Raw genomic sequence first — 27,593 nt, 5'->3', positions numbered from 1 at the left:
GCCACTTCTTATACCCAGATCAGATGGAGACCTCCCACACCAACAGCCCTGCAAATCCAGGTGTTTTTCACCTCTGTCTGAGAAATAGACCGGTTTTCCTGCTGCATTTTACATTTTGTAATCTCAAGTCATTACAGACTTTAAAGATATTTGGGGGTGCTGTGCTTCCGACATATTAAAATGTGTGTATACAGATCAAATATCAGGGAAAATAGCAAATAATAATAATAATAATTTTAATAATAATAATAATAATGAATTCAAACTATATTAATTCATGAATTGCTTCGCTGGATATTTCATTTAAATAAGGTTAGCAGAATGATAGGCCACATGTTGTTGGGGTCTCATTTCCGACGATAGATGTGTTTGGATGTGAAAATATTGCAATTTTTTTTAACATTTATTTAAATTTGCTTTTGGGAATGTCATAATATAAAAAATGTGAAAAAAGTTAAATTAACCAAATGCTGAAGAAAAGATAGGGATAGTAAATTGACTTTTTATCACTTGAGTGTCATAAAAGCAATGTACGCTCCATGTTTGCAGAGTCAAATACCCAACTGATGCAATATAGTTTATAACTCACATGTTTGACGGTGAATTTTGTTGTTGTGGTGAGATTATGACCCTTGATAGCAATGAAAAGCACCAGGTTGACATCAGTAATCTTTGCATTTTGTATTTACTCAGCTCTGTCTGTGTCGATTAATCTCTCTGAGTCTGAAGGAAAGGCTCGTTCACCTTACCTAATGTTCTTGCATGGTTCAACGCAATTTTACCAAAAATTCTCGTAACTCAATAAGCGTGACCCCAAATGACTAATTTTCATTGTTGAGGCCAAATATCATTGGGTCATATTAAATGATTGTGAGGAGTTGTTCCACCTTTTCATTTTTCTCTTGTCTGATTCCCATGAACCCAATCTCTGCATTTATTTGTCAAACAGCCCAGTTTATTAATTTCATTTCCTCTATCTCAACCCCAGCTCAGTTATACAATATCAAAGCATTTGTGGATGTAAATATCAGTCAGCAATCCTTTATTTTTTTGTTGTCATAAGATATTCTTTCCTGTGTTGGTGTTTTTGTTACGTAATTGGGAGTCAATTCATATTCAAGTGTCTATCACAAACAATTTCAACAACATTGAATTATCAATTCTATTGAGTGTAATTGTTGCAGTGTAAAAGGATAATATTGAGACACACATTTTGTGGTGACTTACACAACACATCAACATTACAACTCTTTGCCCAATATATCTTATCTATATACAAACAGATACACAGATACAAAAACAGCATTGGACTGTACACACACACACACACACACGCACGCACGCACGCACACACACACACACACACACACGCACACACGCACACACACACACACACACACACACACACACACACTTATACACTATGTTCCCTCCACGATACATTTCCCATCTGTGAGCATTTCTCCTGCACCGTTTGGAGGAGTGTCCACTAATCCACCACCAGGGGACAGCATAGTCTTTTCAAAGTGCTACCAAACCAGCTCTGTATCTCCGTCCAGCTGAGAGGTGAGGAGGAAGAACCCACTGCTGCAGGTGGAGGCTGAAATAGTTTGAGTGTAAAAGATGAACCGTGGAGGAAAATGGATCTCCGATGTCTAAGCATCACTCAAACTTGCGCAGGTGGTTGTAGAGGGACTGGACATAGGTGAAAACACACATGGGGTCTGGTTTACGACCCATGATCATCATGTCGTCCACCTCGATCAGCCGATCGCAGCCGGCCTTCACTCTGCACACACAGACGGAGAAACACAAGTCAGAGGGGAAGGCTCTTTTGATACGGTTCAACCTGAACCTAAGTTTGATTCAACACCTCATAAAGAGCATTTACGTACAACGAAACAGCCGGAATTCAGAATGGTGGATCAAAATGTGTCAGCTGAATCAAATGAAGGTTGCCCGAACTATTGACTAGTCCAAGAAATAACAGGAAATCCAAACCATTATATTAAAATAGCAATATTTTTTCTCATTAGCAAATCAAAAAGCAGCAATATTAATTGAATATGTTTAATACCTACAATAATATTATTAATGATATCAATCATATTAACTCTGAACTCTGAACTCCTTTTTTAATGCAAACAGGCACCAGTCAATTTTTGTTTTTATTCCGCCTGTTGTGTTTTTTTATGTAAATGCTGCTGTAATACTACATCTGCTGCTACTTTACTCATCCTGTGGATGGACAATACTATTGCATTTTTCAAATTTTGCAGTTCTCAATAAATGATTCTACTATTACGGTTTGCACTAAACGCATCCTATCGATCCTATACATATTGACTGAGTGCTTAATTTGTTACGTACGTATATGTTCGGTTTACACCAGGGATTAGAGAGAAACTGAATGTCGATCCTGCTTTTACATGTGGCAGAATTTACAATAAAGTTGACTTGGACTTCATAATAATATGAAACTAAAAAATGAGCAAATCCTCAATTGTAAGAACCTGGGAACAGGTTTAATACTTTTGCTCGACCTAGTTTATGATCAAAATGGTTTATGATTAATTTTCTGTTCTTTCAACACTGCGTCATCTGAGAGGTGACACACATGACTGAGCTGTATCAACAAAAGGTTTACAACACAGCCAATATTTGTATATCTAACATCATAAAGTTATATATCTAACATCAGGTCTTGGATACTCATTTTCCTTTGCATTCTCACAAACATGTTTTGTGTAGGAGGACCTTATATATGTATAATTCATATGCATTTAATGTCCTATAAGTCTCTGCTCTGTGATCTCCTTAAGAGGTCAACTTTAAAGCTGCCCCCTGTATATAAAGGATTGATTCTGTGACCAAGTGAATATTGTTTTTCAGTCAAATCAGCTTAATTCAACAGCAGTCTTAAAATAATAATAATAAATAATAAAAAATTCATGAACCAAGGGGTATCTTTAAGTCCACTTCAGAACTATGCGCCTGTATAATGTCTAATCTACACAGTGCAGCCTGCTGGAGCAGTAACCGTAACAGTAACAATAAGCCATGCTGTGTGAAGCTCTGCGGTCAGGCAACAGGAATGCACGCCCAACACCTAAAAGAAGAAAGTCTGGTGAAGCAGAGAGGATCGGCAGGAAAATTGCCATATAAAATGTTTGTGTGGTGTTGTCTCGTAAAATACAGAGGACTATAAAATAAAACAACAAAGAATATAAATTAAGGAACCCAACTGTAAAATAAAATGAAAAAGAAAGAAGTTATTGTTGATGCACTTAAGACCAATAAATTCTTAAAAGCAAACTCCCCAAACCACAACTAACCCCTAGCAAACAAATAGGTGATTGATGTTTTTTCATAGTTTTTTTTAGATATTTTGTGGCAAATACAGAAAATACTTGACCACTTCTTGCTGAGGAGCTTGATACTACTAGTCACAGTATTTTTTTGCTATAGATGAGGGCAGAGACAGCACACAATTAGCTTGATTAATCATAACTGGAAACAGAGGGAAACAGCTAAACTATCTCTGTGCACAAATGTAAAAAAACAGCACCTCTGAATCTCACTTATTAACATGAACCACCACCTTTGTTTAATCTGTTCAAAAACTAGTGTGGAAAAACAATGGGGAACTATTTCTTGGTCGGAAGCAGTCACCACAAATTCACTGCCTCCAGCTGGTGTTGTGAAGTGGTTATCCTATTTATTTGCCCGCCGGAAGCAGGGGGCTGCTTCTTTGCAGAGTTCAAAAATATTCCTGCCAGACCCCATAAAGCTCACCAATGAACACGTTGTATCTTATTTTCTTTTACACAGACATAAATGTGTGGTTTTATATGGAGTTATGTGTTGGACACATTTCTTGACAAACTCCAGTGGATCAGACAATGTGTCTGTGCAGTGTCTCCAGTCACAGGGCAGGTTGTCAGATAGGTGATAGGTGATTACAGGTTTAATTAGAAGTCTTTGCAAAAGCGAAAGTTAATAAACCTGACGACCTTAGTGAGTTTTTTTAAAGAAGAAAATCTAAGATTTCGAGAATAGACTCATCATATTACAGGAATAAGGTTGTAACTCAGCAGAAAGTGGTAAACTCATGAGAATAAAGTAGTAGTTGAGGAGAAAGTTGTATTTTAACAATAAAAAAAAAGAATAACTCCTTCTGGATCTAAAACCTTGATAAAATAGCTCAGTGTTTCTTTGAATATCACACAGATGTAACCAACGTTATACAATTGATCACTACCAAACATTTCCTCCTCCACCAAAGAAGAAACTTCCTCTGAGTCTGTGTATTTCTTTCTGTTGGAGGAGACAACGTTTCTTCCAAAGTCCTGATACTTATGATAATATAGAGCGGATGTGACAAAAAATTAAAGATTATATTATTTTTGACCTTTTATGTAGTGCCTTGAGATAATGTATAATTGGTGCTGTACAAATAAAACTGTAATTGAAATAATTTTTTAGAACCTAAAAAGTATAGGTCATTATATAAAATATAAGTCATCAGATGCTCCAAACAATTTGTTGTTTTATTTATCCAAGAATGAGCCTTTTATATTTAAATACTGTACATTCACATTGGGAGTGGGTCCTCTCTACAGTGTTTTTTATAGTAGACCAAACTGGACAAACTAAAGACCTTTACCTCTAGATGTCACTAAATTCTACAAACTGACCCTTTAAGTGGCCCTTATGATCCCACATTGGTTACAGTACATAACTCTATATACACCAAAAACAATAACTTTTGACTTTCTGTTTGAGTACACATTAAACTGAATGACAAACAGGGAGCTAAACTAAATTAAGCCAACCACCTCAACGTCCATACTTGGCCCAATGCACAGACATGGCAGTGGTATCCCTCCCCTTGAAAGAAAGTAAAGTAAAACTGCCATGCGACACATTTTTGTCAGGTCATATATGATCAAAATGATCAATTCTACAAAATGAAAAAAAAAGGGATTAATCTGCATCATGTCATAAGAATAACTGGCCACTTCTAAACACAACATTTCTTTAAAATGTTGACTTTGCTTTCACTCACTCTGCAGTTCCAAAGGCCAGCTCAAAGTTGTGTTTACGGTTGACGGGCGACAAAATGGTGTAGTCGAACTCAATGGGGAAGAAGGAGTGGACGAGGGCACAGAACGCCATCCCGTCACTCCAGCTGGATGAGAAGTTCTGGATGTCGATGTTCTACGGAGCAACAAAGAAAAACATTTGGTGATGATGTGGCATGTGTTTCCGTGAGATCATTTCAGACCTCCGTGTGCACAAAGAAAAACATTTAAGAGACAGGGAGAGGTAAAAGAAACATGACTTGTAAAACTGACTGGCAGCTCGTCAGAGCTTCATAAAGACATCTCTCCATTCACTGACTGGCCTATAATTATGATGGATAAAACAGACTTTCTTCGCCTCTCCAGCTTTGGGTCTATTACATGCTTTTGAAGTCATGTCAACTCAGGGCTGCCCTTCATTAGTCTGGAGTTTGCCTTGAATGAAATGCAGCATGTCAAGTCACAGGATGAACATCTCCCTCACATGTGTGCGTGAATGTTTATTGCTGCCAGTTAATAGCAGTTTAGCTTGACTGTGGCCGTAACCAGAGCCACATGGAGCAGCTGGCAAACAGCGCTGTGAAAAGAAAATGGTACCATGGCCTCAACTACCTCAGCCCTGCACCCTCACATACATACAATTACACACACCTTGGATTAACAAGGATATTCACCTCCATATACTGCAGCTCTCTGGTTGATAGGTAGATGATTAACACATTAGCGCTGTGCTATGTGCTGACAGGTTAAAGCTATATGGAGCGAGGCTTATTTAAAACCCACTATTTTTATGTCTCATCTCAAACATATTCAAATTCAAAAGCCCCGTGCTGGAAATGTTGTGACCTTCACCCATTTACAACAGACTACATAAACATCACATTACTGCAGGCCACTTTTTAAAAGCATGCTGTAATTTTTTCCTTGAAAGGGTTTCCTTACTTTTTGCAAGCTTCTGCACATTTATCTCTGTCTGTGTGATTATCTGACATGTGCATATTCGCTTTCTGTCTGACAGTTACAGACAAGAAAATTGAAACCAGTGTCATGAGTGTGCAGCACGTAGGTCCACAAAGCTGTAGCCAGGAAGAAATAAACTTATGCCTCTAGCATGAAGAGTAGAAGTGGAAAGTTTGGGAAGTTAAGAAAAAACATCTACCATCACGTCAAAAGCTCAATAACTACAGTATGTATCTTTTTCCTTCAATCTTTACAGAAAGAGAAATGTAGGAACTATATAATTTGTGCTCTAATGGCGAGTTTGATGGTGGAACTGTTTATTTCTTTAACCACGAAACAAGCACATCTTTGAATATGGTTTGAAAATTAGACATGTTGTGATATTTCTTGAGCTTTAAATACACAAGTATGTGTTTAATTTTTAAGGGAGCCAGCTAGCTATTATCTCTGTGCTTCTGGTCTATGCAAGGCAGGAAACATAATATATAAGATTATTACATATATTCATCTAACTCTTTGAAAGAAAGCAAATTTCAGACATATGCTGCAAATACTTCTCTTCAAATATCTGACGAATCTATATCTGTCAGTGTAACACTATTATGACATGACTTTGCAGTTGAAAAACAGCCAGTCAAGTAAAAGTCAAGGGACTAACAGCTGGAAAGCATCCTGAAAAGGATCAAATGAATTTATAAGCCTCTGCTGCTGACTTTAAAGCCCTGCTTCAAACCTCAAACACAGGATGTGGATACAAAGTTTACCACTGCATCTCCATACAACAATAATGTGACTTAAACTACAATAGGCACAATGGGTTAGAATCTCAAGCAAACCTCATTTTCATGCTATGAAGTGAAATGAAGAGTGACGGCCTGGCACTAAGTGAAACCACATTCTAAAAGGTAATCAACTTTGATCTGTCCTGGAAAATGTGCAGCAGTAGCATAATATTTATGCAATTTGTGGTAAATGGGCTAAAACACTTTAGAAGCTTTGAGTTTATCTGGAGCCAAGTAGCAACTTGTAATATATGGATAAAATGTTATGAAATATGGATGAATTGATACTATATTACCATAAATGCACAGTATAGAATGTAATGTTAAATTACAGAATAACATAGTCAGAGTTTTATCTGCTAGATAATAATAGGTATCTTACCTGGTAGCCTATGGTCTTGGATCGGCACCACTCCAGAAGGATCTGCTTGATGCTGCTGGCGCTGGATACCCCAAAACTCTGAGACCGCTTGAGTTTGGATTTGGACTCCACTGGTTTGGGACGGCTGTGAAGGAGAAGTTGGAAAAGAGGCAAAAATGATGCATACATGTTTTATCTACCATTGTTCCAATGTTGCTAAAATGCAGCATTAAATTGCATTCACCTGTTAGTTGCTTCAGAGTCGAGTCTTTCAAAAATAGATCGACGAGCCTGAGCACCAATGTTACGAGGCAGAGTCTGTGACCTCACTAGCTCCCTCCTCCTCTCTCCTACCTGTCCATAGGACTTGTCACTGTTTATGTCACCATCTCTGCAGGGTGGAGGCACAGAAGTGTAAGACACATATAAAATATATGAAACCTGTCCTTAAAGATGTCCTTACTCAATCACGTTACACTCACCTATCATGCTGCTGTAACCCCGCGTAGGTCACTGACTTAGCAGGAGCTGGACTTGCCTTTTCTGTAAGACAAACATTAAGATCAAATCATATCCACAATTCTGCAAGATACTGTATGTGACTGAACGTGCGACTCACCCTGAAGGCGGGGAGATCCGAGGACTCTGATGGGTGAAGGGGTCCATGTCTTTACAGAAGATACTAACAGAAACAAATAGAAAAGAAACAGTCAGTTTAAGGATGTTAGAAAATACCTTGATATGCTGTACTAATGTTTAATACGAAAAAAAACAACAACAGATCGGTCAAATTGAGTCAGTCAGCTACCTGATTGAAGTGAAGACTCTTCTATTGGTTGAGGCTGGTTGAATGTTGTAGTTGACTGACCAGGAGAAGAGGCCTCAAAGTCAGGGGAGGACAGAGAATCAACGGGACTGCTGGGAGAGTTGGGAGAGTTGGGAGAGCCCTTGAGCTCCGCTGTCTTGGTTGTGGCGGTGATGGGAAGGTGAGGCATCCGCATGGCGACTGGGGCTGTGTGCTCGTGTGGGAAATCAAAGGGTGGGGAGATCTCTCCGTGTACCAACATTGAATGTTCTAGTTGGATAAAAAAGATTAAAAATGATCACCTCAATGGAAATTGTCAAAGCACAATAATTTTGTATTTAGCAACAGTGATCCAGATCACTATACAATATGTAGTGTGCAAGGGGTTGCCCATGGTTACTAGTCCACAGAAAATCATCCTTTAAAGTTTCCGTCATTGGATAATTTTAACCATTTTTAGCATGGGAGTGTTTTGTCTCACAAACTCTGTTCAGTAAATTCGTCTTTTCAGGTCTGATAAACTATACATTAACTGCCCAGCAAATAGAAACCAAAATAGACACAGTAAAGGGAGTTTTTTTGTCAAGAAGATGGCGGAGACCAAAACAGAGCCAAAAAGGGAGTGAAGTTAAAATTGAATAAAATGTAGCTGAAATCAAATATTTAGTATTCAGGATGAATACACAAGAAACAAACTAAATGAGACCTCATTTACCTCCAAATCTAATATTACTGCTCTGCACAGCAACGGTGTTGAAAGTTTTAGTGATAAACTTTTTATCATAAAAAGTCTTATTTGTGTCTCATTAAATCAGTCCGACAGAGCGATGACAAAGTGTCTGTAGACACGATGCTATATTCTTTAGATCCACAAAAATACTATGTACTGTGTTGTTATCAACTGGTATTGCTAACAATGGGTAACCTGGTTAGAGCAAAGCCTACTTCTTCCATCACACACAAAGCAACCTTTGACTTGTTGTACTGGAACATGGTCAACTCGAGATCTTCTCTATGTGGGAAACTAACTAAGTTTTTCATAATCCACACTTAATGTTTGTAGCCCAGGCCCTCTGTTAGAATAACTTAGCCCAACTGTATTTTCTACACAGGTCACAATGGTGATTATATACATGTCCTCAGGAGTAAACGGATCTTCACGTCATATCCGTGGACTATCCCTTCAATCGAAAATGTATGCTGTGGTAGCAAATGAGATGCCATGGTGTGACACCATTATGATTTGTTCACCTGTTGTGGCAGCGTGACCATTCTCCAGGGCGGCGTGTGTGGGGGCGGGGTCCACTTCTATTGGCTCTTCTCGCTCAATGCTCTGAAACACACATAGAGTCATAGTTAACTAACACACTAACCATGTTTATAGCTTTTTAAGCAGCATGAGGTCATCTTTGACCTTCACTGGAGAGTAGGATGACTGTAAGTAGATGTTTACGTCTAGAACGCTGTCCACGCCGGAAAACAGGTTTTCAAACTCGCCTGGTGAATGAATCATTCGATTTTTTTGTATTTTTTGCCAAAGGGGATTAAAAATCTGATCCGAACAAAACGGAGCTCTGTGTCAATCTGTTCCATCGCTAATATGTTGTGTTTGTATGAAAGACAAAGAGTCAGGGAATCATGCTCCTCTTGTTTGAACAGAAAATGAATCCAGATGTCCTGTGATTATTGAGTCACTGTTGGACCTTTTCCCTCTATTCAGATTTTAGACTTCTCTCCAACACATGGGATTTGCTGACATGACTTCAGACAAAACAAATCAACGCAGTGTGACTCAGCTCATACTCGATAACGCAGCACATTTGGCGGCATGGACATCAGAGAAGTGTTGTAGGTGTGAGAGGCACCAGTGTTCTGCTCTGTTCTGTGCACCTATCTCCCCTTGATAAGAACGGCCAAGCCTTTGTTTAAAATCAGGCACTGCTGTCATTGACAGTGACGGGAAAAGCAGCCAAAATCTATCTGACGATCTGGCAGCACCACTAAAATGACTGAGATCAGGTTATAATGTCAAACATCATTAGCATCTGGGGTTCAGTGTCTCTGTGACCCCCATTTGTTTCCGGCCTCCGTGATCAGAGCAGATCCTCGGTGGAGGCTCGCGTTCCTCTCTCTCCAAACACAATTAGCCACATGGAAACAGCTAATCACCGTCCAGAGCAGATACCTCTATCTTAAACTCTTGACCGCACGGCGCTGCTGACCCACATAGGTTGTGGGTCAAGCTGTCACTTTCCATGTGGCAAGATAGACGGAGCACAGCGCATTGATAGTCGGCCCCTTTGGTACAGAACAACACTACTCAGGTCAATAGTGCAGCACTGATAGCTGTGCACATTTTCTCAAGGTCACATTGTGTGTGTGCTTGTCTCACAAATTTTGAAACGGGAACATAACACACCCTCAGGCACCCATGTAGGAGGTCCTCTGCTCTTTAACAAGCAAACAAATGAACAGCTGCTTTTTTTTCATGTTCTGATGTTGAATACACACTGTCCATTTCTGTGCTGCGTTTGACTGAGAATGTTATTTCTCCAATGATGCATCTGATGCATTCATTGTGTGTTTAGATAAACTCAGCATGTTTGGAAGCAAAACTGCATCATCTGCCCAAAACCCACTACGTGATCAGATAGATATGGAGCCTCCTCAACAAGGGTCAGCAAAAAAGGGAAGTGTAAATCAGTTTTCTCAGTTTATAAATCTGTGCAAACAAATTATAAACCATGCTCTCGGATTTATAATCCCTGCCAAATATTTGTAAACCATCTGCACAGGTTTGCAAAATAAACCCAGTTTATCTAGGTATGAATGTAAAATGTAAGAATATAATTCCTGCTCTAATATTGATATAATATATATATATATATATGTATATTCCATTGGATATTTGCAGCTTTCATTGTGTAGCATCATATTTATTGTGCTTTAATTGGGGCTTGCAGGCAAAATTGGTTTATATTCTAACAGCATGATTTATAAACTGTGTAAACATTATGAAACAGAGAGTAAAGATCTTTCTTCTTTCTCTTAGATGACCCCAAGGGGGATCTGTTGATAGAGGATGTAATTATACAGAAAACCTGAAGCTACTAAAAACTTAATTTCTGGTCTGGTACTGGTCAGACAATGTACGGTGGATTTGGAAATGATGCTGATAATAATAGATAGTTAACCAAATACCAAAACAACGAAAGAAGCAAACATTCTCCATAGAGCTTAGATGAATTGAGGAGTCTTAAGTTTGACACGCAATCGTCATTATAAGTCATTAAGTCATAAGTCACAGTCATTTATCTATTGATGACATAAGCATGTAGATTATAGGAGTGAAAAGTATATAAGACATTTAAAATAAAATAAAAGAGTATTAGGGTCTGACAGTACGGAAGGGGAGAGACGGAGGAGAATTATAAGAATTATAATAGGCAACTCATTTCCAGGCAAACTCCTATGGCCTATAACAAACTGATTATGAATCAGTCCTTCTTAAGTCACCACATGAGAACAATTTGCCTAAATTTAACAATAAAAAAAAAGTCGAGTGTCTTATGTGTTTTATTTGGGTTTAGTGCCTTTGAGTTTTACCTCGAATCCCCTTTAATGCTAGAGAACAAAATGTCCACTTGTGATGGTCACAGGAAAACAACCAAATCACATTTAACAATATGGACCTGTAGTTTCTGCTGACGAAATAGTCCCAATGAAAACTGCTGGCAGTGTGTTGTGTGGATTCTTCATATGAACAAGGTGCCCTAAGAGAAAAGAGATGTTGTGGTTGATATGTGAATTTAATATTGCAGTGCCTGGAACACCACAAATATCTTGACCTGATTTACCTCCATTTTTGGTTGAAGGCACAAGATTGCAGCGATGGATATCTGAAAACCTGGACAAACAAAACTAAAACTAACTAAACTAAGAGAGAAACTTAACACTGTCACGCACGCACGCACACTAACGCACACACACACACTATGCTCACTTGAAATGGCTGGGAGAGTGTAAATGTGTGTCAGTGGGCTGAGGTCACCTCATAAGAATGCTGTTGGGGGAAGGAATATATGTGTGTGTGTGTGTGTGTGTGTGTGTGAGAGAGAGAGAGAGAGAGAGAGAGAGAGAGAGAGAGAGAGAGAGAGAGAGAGAGAATTGTGGGGGTTGTGGGGCGGTTGTCATTTCAGAAAGGGGCAATTACACTCCTCAAAGAGGATAAGGGGAAAAAAAATGAAAACCTTATATCACTGTGTATGAAGGTGAGGGAGTCAGAGGGGAACAGTTTTTACATTGCCTGATGGGAAATGTCAAAGAGGGACGGGGCAGTGGGGTGGAAACAGCTGGTTATCCAGCAGGAGGAGGGAGACAAATTTCAGTGTCTGGCTTTGGGGAGGGGAGCTCCCCTGGCTTAAGTACTGAGATCATCAGACGTCCACTGTGGGTCAGAGGGGGATATATGATCGCTGCGCTGCTGAGTTTCCAGTAAACTCCCTGGTATCTCGAGGTCTCGCTTTCTGGCAGAACAAACGGTACACAGTACCGCCGAGGGACCTGTGAACATGATACCCGCGACACATTTGCTCAAACAAGCATTCGTGAAGACCCACATTGGCTGATATCTGTTGGTAGTGATATGTTGTTTTGAGGATGTCGTTTTCTATTAAAATCAGCAACTCAGCGGCTACAATCTGCACAGCAGCTCCACGTTAATATCTGTCTCACCCAGCTTGGAAGTGAGGTTGAACTGGTTGCTTCTTTACAATGACCAGATTTCCAACATTTAATTTCTTCGTTGGTGCTTTATCAATTTCTTGGCTTTCTTTCCAATGTGCCAAATACATCATTTGGGATCATCTTATCAGGATAGGGAAAAAAAAAGAAAAGCTTATTTTCTCAACTCATGACTGGAAGTTTAGCATCTGTCCAATGTGGACAGGTGATAGGGTTGCAATCATCTACCAGCTCAGTATTGCAAAGTAAATATTTGTACACCGTGTATATGTGGAGAGATACTATAAACCTGCACCAGCACTATAAACCTGTGTAAATATACAGCTGCTCTAAAGTGACTCTATGTCAACAGAAGGATGAAGGTTGTGTGTTCGTTTGTTTGATATTTAGAAGGATTATGCTAACTTCTCCTGAATTGTTGTGGAGGGTTTGGGCATGGGACCCTAGGAGGAATCTTACATAATATCACATTTTATTTACAGTCTAATAAAGCATTATTTTAATCTAATATTTTGGACCAGTGACAGTCCTCGGAACTAGGAACTCTCAGCTGGTGACAGCTTCACTCACTCCGACTCTGAACCACACTACAGGTCACATTTCACTCTATTGGCCGACACGTGTGTATGAGTGTTTGCCCCCTTACTGGTAAATGACTGAAAGTAGGAACGATGACACCAGAAAAGACTGAGCTGAGCTGTCAGGAACCCTGGATGGACACAAAGGACGTGTGTTAACATATATCTGGTCTATTGGCAGCTGGGATCCTGTTACTGTGCTACATGGAATCATATTTGAATATTATTATTTGTATATTTTGTATATTTTGAATAATTTGCATTAATTTAATTTATTCCAGAGCTATAATGCCTCCTGCTTGTTTTCAGAATGCATAAATGAGAACATCCTGAACCTCCATTAAACGGTACATGTACTTTTTTTAAATTGCAGATTCATCATGTGTGACATGGGACTGGGTATCCAGAGGTCTCTCTCTGTTAGCTCCTCTTTCATCCCTCCCTCTCATAAACTGTCCTCAGTCCCTCTGTCTCTGTCTCTTTCTCTCAGGGAGACATCTGAGCTTCACTAGGCCTTTGGGTGGTGGAGGACGAGAACACTCGAACAATGGAGGAGGGCTGGCATCCCTCCAACGACTACCTGTGTGCATGTGTGGGTTTGTGTGTGTTTGTGTGTGTGTGTGTGTGTGTGTGTGTGTGTGTGTGTGTGTGTGAGAGTGAAAGATAAATTCACTGCTATGGGCGCCAAACTTAAGTTCTCATTTTAATTTGCTAAATAAATGCACTAACAGAGATTCCCATGAGGCGCATGAAGTCACAATGCAGCCTTTGTGCTCATGCCATTTATATGAATACGTGAGGTGACAGGAAAGCTTCAATTATGAAGCTAGTAAACTGTCATGCATCAATGTCAACTACAGCCACCACCTTGCAATTTACTATGACAATAATCCAAAAGCACAGGATGCACCACAATCAGCAGATACATATATATGAAGGAAGAAACATGTACTTGTATTCACACAGCTACTGTAAAGCGATCAGACTTCTGCTCAGTCAACAGTTAGAGACAGAGGACTCTGCTCTGTAATTTCCTTGTATAAAGGAATCCTCTCAGAGTAAGAGGGACACACTCAGACCACCTGTTCTTCAAATACACTCGCACAGACTGCAATTTCTCTGCTCGAAAAATCGCAGGGAACGCCACTTTGGGTTGAGGTTGAAAAAATGCACGACCTTTGTAGAGAGAAGATATAAAACACAAATTGCAGGTGAGCGCCACTGTACAGGGGGAGGTTTTCTTTATAAACATAAAAGTCTGTCTGAATGGAAGTTACAGTGTCGGCTGCTGACGAGGCCGGATTTCACACGTGGTTCTCTTCTGACAGCATCTTAAACCATGGGTTGATTCATGTTTTAACGATCTGTCACAATCTGCTCTTATAACGTAAGAAAGGGGATCATACCTCTTGTTTTTCTTGAGAGAAACAGAGGGGTTTCTACCTCCCTGGTGGCAGAGACAGTGGATAGTTCAGTACTGAGCAAATTCAGAGGGTGAAGAATTTCTCTTTTGGACACTTGATGAGCTTTCTCCTCTTGTGCTTTCCTCCATCCAAAATTCTCACTTTTGCAAGCAGCACATTGAAATCCATTGTTCTTTTGGGCATCTGGTAAAACACTGGGCATTCTTTAAACGTAGCTCTTTCTGAAACCCTTTTATTTTTTGGGGGGGCAATTCTCTCCACAACCTAATTGCCATAAATAAATAAAGCCTTCTGGAAAATGTTTTTTGTGGCCGTCTCGGGACTGTAAATTTCGTCCGGACTGAGAAACGATAGCCAGAAGTTACCAAGCAAATCTCGGAAAAGAGATCTTTTAGCAGTTGTCAGTGCAAGTTCATGTGTTTTTTGGTGCGAAGCTTTGACAAGACGGCTGATAGGAGGGATAAGATGAATTGGTTGCATATTTTCAAAGAGTTGCCTAAACTTGCTACAAACCCCAGCTTTAACAGTACAGACAAACTAAACTTTTCTCTATACCTCATGACTTTTTTTTTTTCCATCAGACTTTGATAACACTTGATGTAATTCCTTATTTGTTGAATTTTCTCAACTGCTTCTACTCTCAGTGTTAAAGATGTGTAGCATTAGATTAATTGAAGAAGAAGAGTGTGGTCTCAGGCCAAGTTTCTATGAGAAATAGGTCCTGCTCGCTGTGGGGAAAATATCATTTTTCACTTTTGACTTGTACTCTCTCCTCTGTAATCTCTCGCTCCAACATGTGGCAACAATAGAGAGCGACTCCCCTGTCTTCCCTCTCTACCTCCCTCCCTCCCTCCATCCTCCTCTGCTCTTTCATTCCTGGCAGTGAGGCAGAGGAGGGTGGGACGATGTCTGGAGGAGACTTGAAATGCTCACCGCAGGAAGGCAGGAGGTCAGCAAATAAAGACAATCTGTATCACCTCTACCTTAATTCCCAATCGCTGACAAACAGTTGACTAAACTGGATAAGTGGTGTGAGTAAGAGCAGGCGGCCCCACTAGTCATTTCAGTTTAGTATCCCCAGGGATTACATCAATATTGGACAAATCTTCACCTCGTGATTTACATCCAGTGCCAACATTCTGGGCCAGAGCAAGAAGTATTGTGCCTTTTATTGTAGTGGAGGTCTGGGTGGTGTACGGGCATTGAAGGGAGTCCGAATCGTCTTGCAAGAATGACAACCTTTTTCCCACACGGACAAAGAGAGTTAAAATATACCTTTTTATTAACCATAACCACAAACTTTCCATAATGCTGTAAATACTGAATCTTCTATAGATCTAATATTGATGTCTGGATGTTTGTTAATCTGGATTAGGATTAACTCCTTTTGCATTGATCAATAATACATTTATTGTCGATGAGAAAAATCTTTACCAATGTTAGCAGGCCAGCAGTCCATAATATCTGTCCCACCAAATCACTTTGATAATCTGATTATTTTTACTTCACCATATCAGACTGACACAGACATTCATGGGTATCACAGGTGCAGATCTCTCAATATTCGTAGACTCACTTCCTTTCGCAAGTTGTCTTAAAAGTAAAAGCAGACTTATGTTGTTGCTGTAATGCTGTATATCGAGCTGAATTGAAAAAGGGTGTGAACTGGGGTCTGAAGATTGGGTCACTTGCTCAACATACCTATGAAATAACCGACATGATATGTATACAAACACTAACGGCTCAGAGCTATATATGAACCACACACATGAACAGTAATAAAGAAAACTCTGAAAAACTTTGACTCTAAAATCTTCATTTCAGAAGTTTTCTGTCATAGACTGTTTCTAAATGACCAGCACACAAATGTTTATTTTAGTGCTGTTTGAGGAGGACTCACTAATGACAAAGCATAATTCTGAAGCAACTCCAGAGCATCAACACAGGACAAGAGAACAGAAGCTTAGAAACAGACAATAACGGCCACTGCATTTTTAGTCATGTAAAATAATATGCACTCTTCTAATGAAGAAGCCAACCAAAGTTATCCCAGTCTCATTATTAATGCTGATGATCCGAGGTTACAAGATGGAACCATCTCAGCAGAGTAGTAACCCAGAGAGGCTGAGCTTGAGCCTCGATGTCTCCCAGTTACATGTCAGTGAAGCAAGGATTCAACTCAAGCCAACACGACTCAACCAAAGACATTGGTTGGACTTAAATCCTGAAGAATCCTGAGTCCTGATGTCATGAATTAGCAGACATCAGCTGGAGCAAACATTAGCATTGCCCACATCATGGCATGTACAGTGGCTATACTCAGCCCTGTGGCCAGTATGCCTGCAATGAAACACATGACCACCCACATAGGAACTACAGAGCTGAATCAGACAGAATCCAAAATTACCTGTAGCAATGCATTTTTTTTCTTCTTTTTTTTCTTCTTTTTTTTTTCTGTGATTATCAACTGTTTTACATTTTTGTTGTTGAGATCTGGTGGAATGCGTTTGATAAGTCAGCTTCAAACAATGCATTCACGCATTTTTTTATATTTAACAAATGTTTCCTTTGTTTCTCTTTCCACTGCACACACTGGCAATGCCACTTCATTCTACTGTTGAATTCTACAGCTGTGTTGCATCTGAATGGTTTAAGAATTCATCAAATGTTATTTTCCATTTTTATTCACCCTGTATGGCTGCAGTTACTCCTGGGCATGTATAAGTGAAAACATGCTAGGCGGCAGTGGGAATTCACAACTGGCCCTCTGCTCACCCCCAACACTCCATCACCTTGCCTCTGTGGAGTTTACATTTTGAAATTCACCCTCAGAATGACTGACAGGCAGATAAATTAACTCTGGGCCACGTTTCTTCTCGCTCGTCTCCCGAGCTCCCAGAATGCCCAGAGCAGCAGTTATATCTGAGTCCCCCTCCTGTGGTGGGAAACTTGATTTCTGACAAAACCTGAAAATGCCAGGAACCCCTGCTCTCTCAACCGTGACCCCGCACAGTGTCACCCAACCTCTAAAACCGATTTTCCTTTAAGTGCCTTTCGGGCATTATTCAAAAAACATTGGGGCAGAGTGCTGCTAAATGAAATTTGTGCAGTGTTCCCAGGCGGATTGAGCTAAAGGGACGACCTTAAAATCTATTCCTGAAGTTGACTTCCAGAAAGGCTTATTTGTTCCACAGGGCAGCGAGGATGAGGAGGCTGAGGGGGGTCAGGAGGGTGAGGAGGGTGACCTATCCCACCAGCCAGTCAGTTATTAACCTGTTTCCACAGAGATGATGACGGGAACATGGCTTATTGTCTGGAAGTCATTAAGAGAACCAGGGGTAGCCAGGGAGTGGTCGCATACCTCTGCTAAACCCCCCAGTGAGTGCACACAAACACAGGCACACGCACACACACACACTTCAGCTGTGTTCTGCCTTCAGTGTCACTCTTTTCTCTTCCATTATTTCTAATCTATATTTAATTCTTATTAATAGCAATTCCTTATCAGAATAAGTTGGAGAAGTTTATCCAAAGCAACGTAACAGTAGCTTTGATAAGTAGCTTATGTTGACAAACGTCTCACAAGCAAATACAGGGAGATACACATACTTAAAAAAGAGTAGAGGTTAATTTGTAAAGTGATGAATCAAGTTTTGATCTAAAATATATATATATATATATATATATATATATGTGTTACTTATATAAATATTTGATGTGTTTTTGTGAGTGTTTTTGATCAGACTTCAAACTCTGGCTTCTGTCTCACTCCGGGCTTTATTAATAGCAACATGGAGACGTGGGGTGGGTTACTGCCAGGAATCAAGCCTTAAAATGCAGGGGGAGACTGGAGTAGAAGGCTGAGGAAGGGGCCATGGAGGCAAAGAGGAGAGGAGAGAGGGATGGATGGACGGATGGAATTTGGATACACACAGAGATCAGAGGTTATTTGTCACAGTTAAGAGTCAGGGCTGGTCCTGCTTGGAAAGTCTCCACTTTACTATAGAACTTTACTATACCACACTACACTATACAACACTATGCTATGCTACACTATACAGTACTTCGCTATGCTACTCTACTCTGTATTATACTTCACTATATTAAACTATGTCATACTATTTTATAGTCTAAACTATACTTTACTGTACTATACTATACTATACTCCACATTTTTATTAGTTTTCACCAATACCCTGCTGATACAGCATATTAATGCCAACACTGTTAGTGTGAACGTGTGCACCAGTTTGCAATCACAGTGTAATACAGCTTGGACTAGGATCAGTGCATCTTAAGTGCTCTGAATGTACAATCTATCCATCAGCCTATTCTCAGACTGTGACTAGACTAAAACACTGCAGGCTAAATATTGCAGTGGTCCGCTGCTTATGTGCAGATAAGAAAGCAGATAGCATCGAGGCTGAGTTGTGAAATGTTGGGGGGAGATGGAGCCAGTGGGTGCAAAGGGAGGGACGGAGGGAGACAAAGTATCTGGAGGAGTATTACCTGACGGAATTAACAACCAACACATTCTGAATGATCAGATCATCAACCAGCAGGATAAATACTCACACAGAGACCTGATTCCAGTTTAAAAATATAGTTTGAATAAAGTGAATTAATAAAATATTATTGAACTGGGAATTAATGAAATAGCTTAATGTAATTACGGTAGAAACGAGAATAGCAAAGATACTTTTTAAAATTAAAACCCAGTTTTTAATAAATCATGTTGCTCACTACAAGAAACTAATGAAGGAGATTATTTTCTTTCATTGCCTCTATGGATCACAGTGAATAGAAGGACATGTCCAGGGTAATCATATAATAATCATATTAACACATAAAAAAGTCCTGTGTTATCTAAAAAGCCTATCCTGTAAGCCCATGTAAGAAACATCACAACTTTTCCATCTCCAGAAACCAGCTCTTGCCTAATATGTGATGCAAGTGCTGTATAGGGTCATAAATCAAGGGCACTCTGTCTCTGTGCATTGATAGAGAACATTAGATGACCCCGTGACCTGACCTTGATAATCTGATCTGCTCATCTGCTAATGAACACACTCACACAGACACACACAGTGAGACACACACACACACACACACACACACGCACTAGAGGAATGCAAAGTCTAATGCTCTGCTGTGGAGGCTTGAATGGTACAGGTGTGGTTTAGGAAGGTATTTGTGGGAAAGAAGTGAAATGAAAGTGTGGAGTCTTGTTAAAGAAAAGAAAATTACAACTATGTCATGAATTTATCAGATATCTCCCTTATATAAAGAGCTGAATGTAATCCTGTCAACCTCTTTTAATGAAGTTTAACTTGTATGGATCTAGATGTATTGCACATGTTGAAGGAAATACAAAAGAGAGCAGTCAAATTAAATACAATTTCTTGATTCTTGACTTTTAATCCCTCGACTGGGCCAAGCTCCAAAAACACTTGATTCCACATTTATCACATTGCAACGCACAAGTTTATTTCATTCGACTGATCATGGTCTGTATATAATGATGGACGACATGACAGCTCCAAAAAGTGAAGCCAAATCATCTTGATCGCCCCCTGGTGGCTGGCTGCAGTATAGGCAATAAACCAAAAAAAGCATTAAAGTACATATCAAAATCATTTGTCTCAAAAATCTATCTATTCTATCATTTTGGGTAATTCTTATCACACTGTGCAACATTTTCTGGGAAGTTAGGTTTGAATAACCATTTGATATTCAAAAAATAAGGTGAACAAGATTGTTCAGCTAACGCTGACTCATGATTGGTTGAGCATGTGGGATCTTTTAGCTTAATCATTGTACTACAGGAGGAAGTGGAGGAGCGTCGCTCATCTTTATGTACAGTCTCTGGACTGGCACTGTCTGGTTTCAGTTGTACATCAGGCAGTACACATAACTTTTTCTGAAGCTTTCACCAACATTGTGAATCTGACAGCTGTATTATAACACCAGCTGTTACATGACCAAACTTTTGTTTTGTGATGCGAACAGAGCTAATTCTGATGAAGATGGAGAGATGTGGATGAAGTCCTTAAAAAGTTAAGTGGACCGTGAGTAATGTTATCTTTTCAAGCATATACTATTATGCTATTAAGAATCGTATTTTAAGATCAATTAACATATAATTAATCTAAACTAATCATATTGTACAATATACAATAATGGCAGATTTCAAACAGAAGTATCAGCCTCTAGGGGTGAAATGAAAATGAGGACGACAGGTGAGAGACAGGAAAAGGTAGAGGAAGGAGTGAAGGAATGAGTCAGAGGAGGAAGAGAGGAGGGTCGATTCTATAATACCTCCACATTGAATGTACTCCCTATGAAGCACAAGAATCCACACAATGGCCCATTGAGACAGCTGCTTTGGCACTGTAATTGGCAACAGCAGTGTTTCTGCGGACATACAGTGTGTGTAAGTGTGTAAGTGTGTGTGTGAGGAGGAGAAACAAAGGAGGAAGAGGAGACATTGTTGAGGAGGATTAGGTCTTTGTCCTAATCCTAATCTTCACTAATTCCTGTTGCCCAGAACCATTAGAGGATAGAAAAGAGCCACACAGCTGCCTCTTTACAAACCACAAAAAGCTTCGGGATGGACACACACACACAAACACACACACACACACACACACACACACACACACACACACACACACACACACTGTTACACACAGCTGGGTTTCCATTCAAGCATTTTTATTTAAATGCCGATGTTCTGAATCAGAAAAGTGGAACAGAGCCAGTCTAGTATGAAAGTTTATCAAATATTACAAAACAATAATCGTCATCTCAAAAAAGGGCAGAATGAGAGGAATATAAAATCTGAAAAGGTATCTACACTCACACACACGCATACACACACTATTCTTCAACTCAGCTGATGAAACAGCTCCAGATTGTTCTCTTTTGAAGAATAGAGGGAAGAAAAGGCACAGTCATGCTGTGTAATTCATACGGATTCGTGCTGCAGGTGTTTTCAACATGGAGGAGATGGCGCTGACACACTACAAGTGTGATTTGGAGATGTGTGTGTGTGTGTATGTGTATGTGTATGTGTATGTGTGTGTGTGTTTGTTTGTGTGTGTTCTCTTGAGACGGCACTGCAGGTCAGAGTGACGCTGCACAGTAACAGCTGGAAAGCAGGCTGGAAGACTGACACGCCTATACACATCCCTCTGCCTACAGTGTGTGTGTGTGTAACTGTCAGTCAGGCCTGTTTGAAGAGCCAACTGTACTTTTTGTGCTGTATCTTCCTCTGGTGTGATTCTGACAGGTCTGTGAGGATGTGGCAGGAAGAGTGAGCTGCAATTATAATCCAAACAGTCGTGTCCTGAGATCCGACTATATGCACAAAAAGTAATTATTTGTGCACCGATACTAGTTCACAGTATTTTCTGCATCTCTTGTTTGATATGATATGTGTGTTACTGCAGCTGACAGCGGGTATCTCCCACACACACACTCACAAGCGCACACAAAGGTACCGTTGTGTTGTCTAGCTATGACCACATGATTTCACAGAAGAAAACATTCCTCTGTTGTTTCCAACCACATAGTTTGGTAATTACAGCCAAAAGTAGAACAGCTATTTGCATGTGTGTGCTTTTATAGACTGCATTTCAATATGTGTCCTTTCACTGGACATTTATTACCATCACACTCTGTGACATGTACAAAGATCCACACTCTGCAATCTCTTGTGCTGCTTTCATATGGAACTTGTGAGCTTATATTTACACCATGGAAAGACGTGTACGCAGTATGCTTGGCGTTCAAAAGGTTAAATCTGAGAACAGGCAACAGCTTCATGGATCTGGCAGAAGAATTTAGCAAGTAGGCCGGTCATGTAAAGTAGGAAAATAAAGGCTAAATGTCAGAAGGAAGAGAAGTGCTATTGAGAATTTCAATAAAAATTACAACAACAAACTACATGATGTAATGGCAATATATTACCCTACCATCCAATAAAAGAAGAGCTTCTCTGGATGAACCCTGGGGGGCGTTCATACAGGGGGGCTCTCCTCGTGAACGTGGTGAACGCAATCTCATTTGAAGACCAAATTTAGGAACAACTGCTCATTCATGCAAATCTTCCAATCAGCCAATAATGTTGCATCAGTGCAGTGTATACAACCAGACAGACATAGGAACTTCAGGACTGGTTTAAGGATTTCTGCTGCTGTACTGACATGTTCATACACAACCGTTTTTATTAAGAATGGAACCAAAACTCTAGACAGCAGCATTTCTGTGGATGGAAACAAACTGTTGAGCGAAGTAAGAGGAGACCGATCAGACCGGTTGGAGCTGATTGAACTCTTGTAAGTCACATATCCCCCATTCACAACTGACTTTTGATTTCTTACAAACTACTTCTGATGGAACATACACCCCCGCTCTTACAGTGTAAAATGTCCTGCTCAGTATGTGTCCTGACCACACACAGTAAAATAAATAATTAAAGCAGATCTAAGGGATCCAAGTCAAGATGGTTTGTGTTATGTGCTCTGATAAAAAAAAAGAACAGCTATTGGACTCATGCAGTATATCATGTCATCCATCTCAGTAAGGTTTGATGGAACATATGCTTTTAATAAATACGGCTGTTTACACCAAGAGTGTAAATGTTCACAACTTATGCACAACTGTGACTTGTATTATACATTTTGCAACCTCCTGGTGTAGCTATAGTGGCTGAAACTAGTCAGGCTACATCGACATTACCACATTTTCATTCAACCTGGTGTCCACACTGCTCTGGAGTTTTGGAGCGGCTAAAACTGAGAAGTTTGGAAATGCTGCTGGACCCGTATTTGATTAAAAACCCTGGGTGTTGCATTTTAGTCTGTACGGGCAGAAACTGAGATGTTTTGAAACCGTGACGTAGACACTCACAACCACTTGCTCTTTGGGTCTATTCTGTAACGACGTGACCTTTGCTAGGTCTTCAGGCACCTATCACATGACCCTCTTTTGAAGGAAAACAACCAGTGTTAGCCTCTGCTACTAGTGCACAATGCAACATGGGTAATCAATCATAAGAGCTGCTGACCCTTTGTCTTTGCCTACAGCTGATGTGCAGTTAAACTTTACATTTCCCAATGATACAACTGTTTACATGTGTGGGAGAGGAGAGGAGATTCAAGCAATCTGTGTACAGCGGCATGTACATGTATATACAGTCGATATGTATGTTAGAATGGACAGGGATTAAAACTGATAGGGAGTCAAAACTTGTGTGGACAGAGTTTTAGTTTGAAAACGTAGCAGAAATGTAGAAATGTGAAAGAAACAACACAAAATTCTAGGATCTACAATCAGAAGAACATTCCACCATTGTGATTGAGGGATTTCACTCAGCGTGTGTTGCCTAAAATGATCCTGTTTTAAAGACAATGATCACAGAGGCTAAAAGAGGATGATGGATTTATGCTGCATTTGCACTTTGAGGTGTTTCTAGAGAAATTCTTGCAAACAATGGAATTGATTTATGTTCGTCTTAAGTCTTGCAATTGCAGAGTTGCTTAAGAGCTGACTAACAACGCAGAAACATGCTTAAAGACATGTAGCTACTGAATTGCCTTGAAAGGAAGAAAGAAAAGAAAGAATACTTGATTTTCTTCAGCTGTTGTGTACTCTCCAATCTCTTCTAAATATTTAGACAGAGGAAATTCTGACGTAAGACAGAATTTCCATTCCCTTGTGAAAAACCAATAAATTCTGGAGAATGCCAGGAAAAAGTGCACGCTCATCTTCAACTAGCTGATTGATGAGCAGAAAGCACATGACGGAGACACGGTTGAGCCAGGAAAGAAAACCAATTAAAGTAAACAATGACGTGAACAGTGACAGATTGTGTACCTGACTCCAACATGAGTGCCACTCCAGAGGACAAACTTCCATTAGCAGCATTGTATTGTGACAGTTCAAATGTATTACTGCTAATAACTTAGAAACCACTGAGCTTTACGACTCTGACTCTTCATTGATGAACTATGATGCAACCCTGATATAGACGGAACATGAAACCACTTCTGATCCACCCTAATACTCTTATCAAGACGAATGTCAGCTCTCCAGGAACAGAGAAAAAACAGATGTACCTTCAGCGTGAGCCATCGCTTTTTTAACTTATACTGTAGGATTTTAAAAGGCTTCCACCTGAGCAGAACCATGCCGTCATTCAGGCGAAACAAGCTTATTGAATATCCCCCAAATAATGACTAACCAGAGCCTTCATTTCATAACACTGATTTCGCATATTTGACTGGAACCACACAACCACACTGACCGCACCTCCCAGGAGCCTGCTGCACTCATATTACTGTTCTTCATAAATCCTTAAACGTCCCGCTGGAGGCCCATTGTGCAACGCCGTGACACAGCCACTGCTTTGTGTGACAAATCGACGCCGCCACAACGCAAACAGCCTCGGTCAAGCTCACTTTCTGCGGGGGCCCTTTCCCAAACTGGAAAATTACATAGCAATTACTGGATTACCTCCTCTGACATTGTATATTACATTTCCACCCATGTTACAAAGTATCTGGCACTGGAGGGCGAGGAGGTGGGTCAGTGCAACTGTGCCAAGAGCTTCTATGTGTAACAGTCCAGGAGGAACTGCACATTTTCTTGGACGAGATTCCTTGATGCTTGAGATTTAAGCAGTTGGTTGACAGGTAAAGCTGTGATTTCCCAGCAGGGGGAATTGAAACTTTTGGGTATTTTACAGTTCCAGGGGAGTATGGGAGAATATCAGAAATCAGAGAATTGAAAATACAATTAATTCAATAATTTGTCTTAAAAGTACTGATAAAGTATATTATACACCTAAACATTATGTGTTGCAAGTGACAATGAATAAGAATAAAAAAGCAGCATAGCATAACCTAAAGCGATCCCAGCCGGGAAAACAATTTGCTAATTTCTTCCTGTTTTAATTTCACAGTGGGAGACACATTTTCTTTGTGCCATTTATCAAACCTTTCATACCCGTTGGTGTAAAGGTCATTATTTGTTAGTCATTACATTGATATGCACCCAAAATTGACCTCATAACGATAAGTTAAAGCACAAAATGGCAATTACTAAATGAAGGTAGATATAATTAAGAGTAATGGATGAAGGAATTGCTAAATGGATAAACGGCTTAAACAGACAAGTAATAGATAAGTGATTGAAGCCTGCATTGTCTTCCACTTCAAACAGTAGTGCTGAGAAAAGAGTGTATGAAAATCAACTAAAATGTCACTAGTAACATGTCGTTTCTTTTATATGAATATACTTACATCTTAAAATTTTTTTATTTAAAATGTGTGCATGAAGGTGTTTGCTTGACATCAGGACAGCAAGGTTGGGACCATTGTGGTTAAAAACAAAATTCACCACCCACCTCCCCAACATGCAATACTCACGTTCGTCTTGCTGGACACAGCAAACGTGGCTCGGCTTGAGAAGCGAGTGGTGGAGGGGCTGCTGCTGGACACTGGGCCTGTCAGCATGGAGGAAACTCTGGAGCTGGCAGGAGGACTGCTGGGACTCGGGGAGGATGAGAAAGTGGCAGGGGGCGAAGCAGGGCTCGACTGACCGCTGAGGCCGCTGTAGGTCTGGGCTTGGCTCCCTACGGTGCAGGGCTGGATGTGGAGCTGAGCCTGGCTCTGAGTCTGAGCCTGACCCTTCCCATACACCACCTCTGTAATCTCCTGATGGTTCTCCTGAATATCATTAAGGTGATTCTTGTGGTTCAGACTGTGATTGTGGATGTTGTTCGACAGGGTGCTCCTGTCACATGTCATTCCGCTCAGGAGCTCCACCTGTTGGGTGAGAGCTTCCAGCTGACTCCTGAGCTGCCGGTTCTCCTGCTGGAGCTGAACCACTGCTCGTGCTAGAGGCCCGCTCACGTTGGCTGTCTCCTCCAGACGACGCTCCATGCCCAGCTTAAAAGCACTGACGTCCAAGTGGATCTCCCTGATGGCGTCCTGTAGAGTGTTCTCATAACGGGCTAGAGCCGCACAAACTGTCTCTTCCTCTGGAGAGGAGGAACGGGGATGACACAAGTCTCCCATCTGAGCGAGGGTTGCTGCTTCCATCTGTACCGCTGGTGACCCTCTGGGGAGGGGAGAGACAGCTTGTATGTCTGTTAGATCCTCTGGACACTGGACAATGTGTGGCTTCAGTCAGTGTGCTGAGGGTTTGGCTGGAGGGGGTGGGGACAGACGGACAAGAGTTGGGAGGTGAAAGTTTGCAGGAGGGGGCAAAGGTCTGGTCTGTTCTATCCCTACTCCTTCGGCTCCGTCTTGGGACGTCCCAGGCTACTCCTACTTCAGTGAGCTTGACAGATGTCTCCCTGTGTCTTCTCTCTGAAAGCACAAAGGGAAAACGACTTGACCTTTGGCTTGTGAGGAGCTGTCAAACTCTTGAAAGAACCATCACTGTTACTTATTAGACAGAGGTCATGTTCTATAGTGAAAATCAGCAGCATTAGAAAAAAAAAAAAACGAGAGAGTAACGGTAAAGTTACGGCTCGTACAAAATGATTTCATTCAGAACCTCAAAATAAGAACATCTTTAACAGATTCAAACACAACTGCTCTGACTCTGCTGCAGGAAGGAGCAGGATGACAGAAACAAATCATACTTCCAGCCACTAATGCTTCATGTTTATGTAAGTGCCATAAAACACAGCAGTGAGGTCATCTTCACCCACAGCTGCAGCCCACCTACCTCAGCTCTGCTGCGAAGTTCACCAGAGTTCCCTCAGCACTCAGCAGCTCTGTGCGTCATGTGTGTGTGTGTCTGTGCTGCCGGTTTGTTTTAAAGGCTCAGGTTGGTCGCTCCT

The 27,593-nt window shown here is 40.5% G+C and overlaps 1 protein-coding gene across 1 annotated transcript; it reads right to left on the bottom strand.

Annotated features, from left to right (window-relative positions):
- Positions 1 to 540: 540 nt before the first annotated feature.
- smtnl (smoothelin, like) lies at positions 541 to 27,593 on the bottom strand. The gene is made up of 10 exons (XM_053422804.1): positions 27,479 to 27,593; positions 26,170 to 27,114; positions 9,244 to 9,325; positions 7,996 to 8,262; positions 7,807 to 7,869; positions 7,670 to 7,730; positions 7,432 to 7,578; positions 7,209 to 7,332; positions 5,069 to 5,220; positions 541 to 1,789 (listed from the first exon to the last, which is right to left on the bottom strand). Exons 2-10 carry the CDS (start codon positions 26,842 to 26,844, stop codon positions 1,663 to 1,665), a joined length of 1,698 nt encoding a protein of 565 aa, XP_053278779.1. The 5' UTR covers positions 26,845 to 27,114; positions 27,479 to 27,593; the 3' UTR covers positions 541 to 1,662.

This window comes from Pleuronectes platessa, chromosome 5 (assembly GCF_947347685.1).
Source record: "Pleuronectes platessa chromosome 5, fPlePla1.1, whole genome shotgun sequence".
Classification (NCBI taxonomy): Eukaryota; Metazoa; Chordata; class Actinopteri; order Pleuronectiformes; family Pleuronectidae; genus Pleuronectes; species Pleuronectes platessa.
This window is presented reverse-complemented; position numbering and strand designations above follow the sequence as displayed.

Coding starts and splice junctions, on each gene's coding strand:
- smtnl (XM_053422804.1), bottom strand. CDS start 26,844: ATGGAAGCAGCAACCCTCGCTCAGATGGGAGACTTGTGTCATCCCCGT. Junction 8,263..9,243: donor TGGTCACGCTGCCACAACAG/GTGAACAAATCA, acceptor TTATCCAACTAG/AACATTCAATGTTGGTACAC. Junction 7,333..7,431: donor GACTCTGAAGCAACTAACAG/GTGAATGCAATT, acceptor TCTCCTTCACAG/CCGTCCCAAACCAGTGGAGT.